At 46.0% G+C, this 7,150-nt stretch overlaps 1 protein-coding gene across 1 annotated transcript in view; it reads right to left on the reverse strand.

Annotated features, from left to right (window-relative positions):
- The window catches only part of B4GALT6 (beta-1,4-galactosyltransferase 6), a 30,410-nt gene extending 29,449 nt beyond the window's left edge, over positions 1-961 (reverse strand). Inside the window, exon 1 of the mRNA XM_065629455.1 lies at positions 847-961. Within this exon, the coding sequence (XP_065485527.1) occupies positions 847-961 (115 nt within the window). The remainder of the gene's footprint in view (positions 1-846) is intronic.
- Between the last annotated feature and the right edge of the window lie 6,189 nt (positions 962-7,150).

Below are 7,150 nucleotides of genomic sequence, written 5' to 3' on the forward strand. Positions count from 1 at the left end.
CAAAATATTTTTACAGGTATTTAAGTAGCACCTGATAAGCTAGGAGAAGCATATCCCTGGATAAAAAGGCGAACATTGCCCAGCCAACACACATCCAACACAGTGAACCACCACAGAGCACCACACAGGATACTGTTTGCCTTAGCTCAGGGTAAGGCTAACCCGTTTGGAAAGCATCATCCAGTGAGAAAAAGCCTGACAGCCTCCCAGAAACAGCAGAAGAGCAAACTAATGTACACAGCATATTTTTTTTTGTCTGACCCAGACTTTCACAGTTACTTATGTAGCTTTTCTTAAAGAAATTGTTTGTCTCCCCTCTGAAGTGGTTCTTTCAAAAGTGGAAGTTAACAAACTGTAAAACCTGTGAAGAGCAATGCCACTGACAGCAATATATGACAAATATTCAAACTGGTTCTTAATCTCTGCTCACACGTGCTGTATTATTAATGCAGTTACTAATGATTAGAATTCAGGTGACCCCATCTTTCCTGGTTTCTACTTTTAATTTATAACACAATGAAACAGTGAGCTGCTTTGTTGCCTCAGTTTTCTGGGCTGGGAAGCGAGAACAGCATTTACCTACCTCGCGACGGAAGATGAATCTTCTAGAGCATTTGAAACCAACAGAACAAAGATGCGACGTTAACACCCGTTACCACCGCCGCGACGGGCCCTTGTCAGCCGCCCCGACCCTCCCTCGGCAGAGGGGCCTGCGTTCCGACCCCCGAGCCGCCCCCCGCCCGGCGTGCCGGGCCGGGGGGGGCGGGTGCGCACCGCCCAAGCCGCCCCCCGCCCTCACACTCCCCTGCCCACCCCCTCCCCCCGAGGGGGCGGCTCCCGACTCACCGATGCCGGGGGCCACATAGATGAAGTAGAGGCAGGAGGAGGAGAAGGAGAAAAAGAAGATGAAGGCGAGCATAGAACGATTGGAGACCCGCAGCACCTTCCGCAGCAGTGGCATCCTCCCTCTGCGCCGGCGGCCAGCCGCTCCGCTCAATCCCGGCGAGCCGCGGCGGCGCTCCCCAGAGGGAGGCGGCCCGTTCCTCCCATGGATCGGGCAGAGAGAAGGTGACGAGGGGGCTCCACTCGCCCCCCACCTCCCTCTCTGCCGCCGCCTCCCCGGGCGCGGGCGGGCCGGTGGGGGCCGGCAGGGGCAGCGCCGCGGCTCGAGGAGGGAGAGCGGCGGGCGCTCTGTGGCCGGCCCGGCTGCCCCCCTCGCGGGCGGCCGGAGGGGCCCTGCCTTCGCGCTGCGCCTCCGGGCGGGTTGAACCCGCCGCCGCGGCTCGCAGGTGTCGGCCGGAGCGGGGAGGGGTTCCTAGCGCTGCCGCGGGGCTCGGGCAATGTTCCCGCCGCTGCTCATGCTGCCGGGAGCCGGGGCTGCCCGCTCTCCCTCCTGCTGCCCCCTCACAAGCGGCGGCGGCGGCGGCGGCAGCAGCAGCATCCCCGCTGTCGGCGGGCAGTCACCTCCGCGCCCAGCCCAGCCCCGCCGCTCCCACCTCCTCCCGCAGCGGCGGGACCCCGCCCCGCCGAGCCCCGGCTACTGCGGCGGTTGCAGCGTGCGCGAGCCCCGGCGCGGCAGCAGCGGACTGCAGAGCTGCGGCGGGCGCGCGCTCGCCCCGCGCTCCGGCGGAGGGGGCCTGGGCGGGGGGGTGGGGGAGAGACGTCGGAGGTGCCGCCGCTATACTGCGGCGGAGGCGCGCGCGCGCACCGCCCTGCGCTGCGGAACCAATGAAAAGCCAGGGAGAAGGAAACGCGCTCTCCCAATTGGCTGGTGCGCGGGCGGGCGTCTGTAACAGCGGGGCAGGGGGAGGGGTGCGAGGCGGCCTGGCCCGGCGGGGCCGGGGTCTGGCGGGGTCCCCGCGGGCGTCACGTGAGGGCGGGGCGGGAAGGGCCGTTGGGGAGCAGCGGCGGTGGGGCCGGCTCGTCTCTCCGGGCGCTCGGGTTGTGCCCGGCCGTCAGGCAGGGGAACACCTTTTCCGTGCCGCGCCACTTCGGCCTTTTCGCGGGACACGGCGGGGAAGGGCCGGGTCCCACGGGCGGTGGCACTGGGGCGCCACTCGGGAACTCGACCTGCCCCGTCCGTGCCCGCTTTTCGGCAGTGGGGCTGGCCTCTCCCTGTCTTCCCCTTCACAGCCCGTAGTGGTCCTCTGTCAAGTGCAGCCACAGGCTTATTTCTTACTGCAGCTGCTTGTAGTGCAGAACAGTTGGAAATGGCAGTCAGGGCTAGCAGACCTAACCGTTCTCCACAGGGCAGATTAGAAAACCTTTCCCCGGCTACAGCTGTGCATTCAGATTTGCTGAACTCATATGTGGTGATCTACATGCTCCGTTAGGTGTTTGCTCTCAAGCCCGTTGCACAAAAAAAGGTATTTTAGAAGTCATTAATATAAAGCTTCACGTCAAGTAGCTGTTCCTGCTTGCTTTAGCAAGTAACCTTGGCTAGCACAAGTTGCTAGGTGACCTGGTCAAGTCGGTGATCTCTCCATGCCTCTGCAGGACGCTGTCACCGATGGGAAGATGTGCGCCAAGCGGCTGGCAGCTGCCCAGGGCGTGCTCGAGTGCACCTGAGATGGCAGCAGGATCTGGTTGCTTGAGAATCCAGGTCTGTTGTTAACGGGTGTTGAGTTTATTCAGATATAGGGTAGAAAGACTGGAGATACAGAATCATTTCCCTCCCTTCCTTCAAATATAACTTAATCTCAGTCACTATATTTGCACTATGGGTTTTTTTTGCAATAGGCGTTACTGGTCATTCTGTTTCAGTAATAATTGAGATAAAACATTTTGTTCACCCAGCACAGCTCATGGTCAAGTAAAGTTTATCCTATAGCCTGAGGGAATGACCTTATCACTTCCTTCACTTCAGTCACAGGCAAAACAAAGAGTCTGTAGGCTTCCTTATCAGTATTTTTGTATCATAAATGTAAAAAGCCTAAGTCAGTTGACATGTAAATGTCAGAGCTAGAAATACAAAATTATTGGTTGATCAGTGAAGTAGTGATGCAAAAAACTGCAGGTTTACTCAAGATCTTTTCCTTAAGCAGTCAAAACCAGGTTACTCTATGCTCCAGTCTTGCTGGATGTTGCATAGGAACATTTCTATGTACAGGAGAATACAGTACACACAGAAACTAACAATCTATAGCCACATCATGGGATTTCCTGATTATCACTTTGATGCAGAGTATAGACACAAGAATTTCCCAGTAAGGGTTTCCATAGGAGAGAAATTCTGCTCCTTCAGCTCTGAAAAAGATATCTATCCATAATATTTTGTTGGATGTTATTGCAATGGCTATCAGAGAGATGTATAGACTGAGTGATGCATTTTGTCACAAAATTGTTTCTGAATTGCCAGTAGTAGCTATGTAACTTGATGTATGTCATTTATTTTATTGAACAGAGTGTAAAACTAGCTATAAAAATACAATATTTTACTACTATATACATATATGGCTTAAATTTGGAGTCTCAGCTGACTGTAATATAGAGAGTCTATGGACATGAACTTTGGTTTATGAAGTAAAAATTTACTGTATCTTTATGGCTTGCTACTATCTCATTGAAGTAAAATTTATTTAATATGCAATGCAGTGTTATTGCTTTATTTTTACATACTAAAGCTATTGATTTACTCTATTAACTGCAATAACTGAGTTTTGACACATCTTTCTCCAGTATTCCACTTTTATTAGTGTCTTTGATATTGTTTTAGAATATTTTTTTCTATGCTGTAAACATAGAGGAGGACGTTAGAAGATCAAAACAATGACAACCTTGTCAGAGACAAGAGTGAGATCTGTGGTACATGAAATCTTAGGACCGGCCCTAACTTTTGTGTGGAGGAACATTAGGCGGTCCTGTACTCATCACGGTCTCTGAATGACCAAAAGCAAGTGCTATGTCTTCAGGTCAACGGTATTAATGTTGTTCTAATTGCTTAGACCGTTAGGTGCATTTTTGTAAGACTTTAAATGCTACTGTGATAAGCGTGAGAAAACCTGCGGGATAATATCTTAAATTTATAGAGACATTTGTGGAAGAATATCAAAATGGAATTTCAGAAGATAGATGTGTCGTGTTTAATTGAATCTCCAGCAGCAGGACGTTGAAGTAGCAGCAGCATGACTCACACACAGTTGTGGTAGATGACTAGGCACAGCTATCTGCTCTGAAAAGAATATTTGAAACATCCTCCATCTTCTCTAAATATTACTTTCTTCAGTAAAAAGATTACTGCACAATAAGTAGATAAGTTCTTTGAATAAGTCGCAATATTGCAATTTACTTATTGTAATAAAAGGAAATTCCATTGAGTATACATTGCTCTTTGCTGTTGTTCATCCTGCAATGGAATTTTTTCAGAAAAGTTTTTAAGCAATTGTAGGTTACTCTGGGAGAAGATGATATTTCACAAAAACTCCTTCTTCATTCCTGTTTTCAGTCTAACCATCCAAAAGTGAATTTTCTATGGATCAGCAAACATGAAATCAAACAAGGTCTCACCAGAACAACAAGTGCAAAACCATCAACATCTCCAAAGCTACAATAATCAACACATCTGTCAGTCGTTCCAAAAAGTAATATATTTCATCAAATCCAACAAGCACTGCCCTAGGAAGTACATGTGTGAAACTAAACGTGCTTCCCATGTTGCATTGGCACAATTCTTCATGATGATGTTTTGTTAACAAAATCAGGGCGCTGATCCGATGGAGAAAAGTAACAGTGCTTTTTTGGATAGGGGGTGAGGGAAAGGTTTGATGATTTTTCATCTGGGTCACTTCTGGAATCCATTTGAAGGAGTGAAACCCACAACCATTGTGTCTTTATAATTGTGGACATAGGGTGTTGTGAGACAATGGCAGGAGGGGGCAGGCAGGAAGGCCAGAAGAGCTTCAGGGAAGCAAAAGTATCTTAAACTACTGTAGTCACCAACAGTAGGACCTGAGCCTGAACACAAATGTCACTGAAGCTGTGTCAGAGGTCCCACTATGAAAGGAGGCAGAAGGTGGTATCCTGCTTAAATCAGTTGTTAGAGCTGGGGGTTAAAACAATACAGGTATGAATGTGCTGTCCATAGAACACACAGTCTGACAATCTACAATACTAACTTAAAATCTCACATTTTTTTCTCCAGGTCGTTTACTGCTGCATGCTTATGTTATTATTGCTCATACCCAGTCTTTGAATCAGGTGTAGTAAACTATTGTTTAACTAGCTGTTTTTTCTCTTTTGTGTAATGATCTGTCTTGAGTCTGTCTTTCCTCCAGTTAATACTCCTCTATGCAATGTCAAGTTGTGTTTTACCTGGCAGCCTCCATATTCTGTATTGTTTGGGCAGAAAGACTCTGTTACAACTTTTCTTGTCATTTATCTTTTTAAAACACTTTTAACCAACAATAAAATACTACATAAATCTTGCAACTTTTGCACTGTTGTCTTTGTTTCTGCAAGTTTAATCATTAGCACCAACGTCATTGTATCTTCTCTACATCTTGCCTTCATATTCCAATACATTCATGTTTATTTAGTCTCTGAGTGCTGGCTGTCACTTTGTCTTCACTTTCAGCTAAGCCAGCCCAACTGTCTTGTTTAGGCTGTAGTTAATAGCTCATCAAGCAGAACAATTCTTTCACAGTCTTTTTGCAATAACTCTCTCCCACTCACAGCACCTGTTCCCCAAACAAGCCTGGTGAACTGCAGCCAAGTCACAAACCTCCCTTGGTTCCAAGCGACCCCCTGAGCCACAGGCAAAAGTACATGATCAGCTCTCTCCTCACCACGGGGAATTCCATGAAATCTTCCCCATGGCTTGACTTCTTCAATCGTTTGCCATCGCTGCTTCCGTTTTCTTCCTTGCCTTTTCTGTTTTCCTAAATGATAGTAATAAAAAATTGGTAAATGAGAGTAAAGTGATTTCATCATTAATCCTACATGTAGCAGTTGCTTTTTTGGTGTTGTTCATAAGAACCGTTGGGGTTTTATTTACTTGGATAAGCAGCTTGATTTTTATTAATAACACTTTTTTATATAGGGCAGCTACATTTTAGGATCTTGTAAAATAACTGATATGTGATCCATCTTGGGAGGTCAGTACGGAGTTAAAATGCTTTGGGTTATAAAGCTCAGGGTAAGAAGCATGAGAACAGGCCTGACAGTTCCAAGAAAATGCAGAGTCTTTGTAAGCTTTTTAAAGATGAAGATTTTTAAGATAAATATTAATTACAATTTTTAAAGATTAAATAAAGTTGTATCAGGGTGGTCTAGACTGTAATTTAGCAAGGAAAGCTAGTGTCCCTCAATGTGAAACAGAACACATAAAACTTACATCAATAAATACTGAGAACTACAGAAATGTACTTAAGTGTGAGGTCACGTGACTTCACTACATCAGCTATAATCCCATTATTGAATCAAATGCCAAATTGAAAGTGTCTTGAGAATGTTTTGGATTTTTCTGGTGGTAGGACTTTGAACCTGAAACTTAATTTTAATAACTGCAGTCTCTGATTTCTACATTCAAAAATAAGTTTGTGTGTTGTTGCCACCATAAAAGAGCATTATCCAACAAGAAGTGTTGTGAACCTGTCACAGGTGGAATGAAAAAACTGAAACATTAGGTAAGGCCTTTTATTCTTCATTTTCAGCATTCCTCCCATGTTTCCCAGGCTGCGATGTTTTGCAAAATCATACTCTTTTATCTTCAATTAAGTTAATAGATAACAACTAGGTTCACATTTCACTCACATGTAACTTTTCTAGCTGCTACTGCTTTTTTTTTGTTTGTTTGAAGTAGATCCAGATGCCATTTGTTATAAAAAGCCTCAATTAGTAATTTAGGAAAGATTCTTTCCATGGAAAAAAGGCAAATTTTTCTAAGGCTAATCTTGAATCTATAGATCACAAGCCATGTCCATTCTAGAGCTAACCCATGCAACATAGAGAAGGGGGAGGAAAGCTGTTAGTTTTCATGAAGAGGCTCACCCTAGGATCTCGTGTTGTTTTAGCACTTCAGATAACCCAAAATAAAGTCATTTCTCTCAGTAACAGTTAAAACAAAATTCAGAAAAAAATATTTTGGAAGGGAGGGTTTCTTTTGAAATTTTAATGTTAAATGTTAGAAAGTTACTTCTATTAACATAATTTA

The sequence above is a fragment of the Caloenas nicobarica genome, chromosome 2, assembly GCF_036013445.1.
Source record: "Caloenas nicobarica isolate bCalNic1 chromosome 2, bCalNic1.hap1, whole genome shotgun sequence".
Classification (NCBI taxonomy): Eukaryota; Metazoa; Chordata; class Aves; order Columbiformes; family Columbidae; genus Caloenas; species Caloenas nicobarica.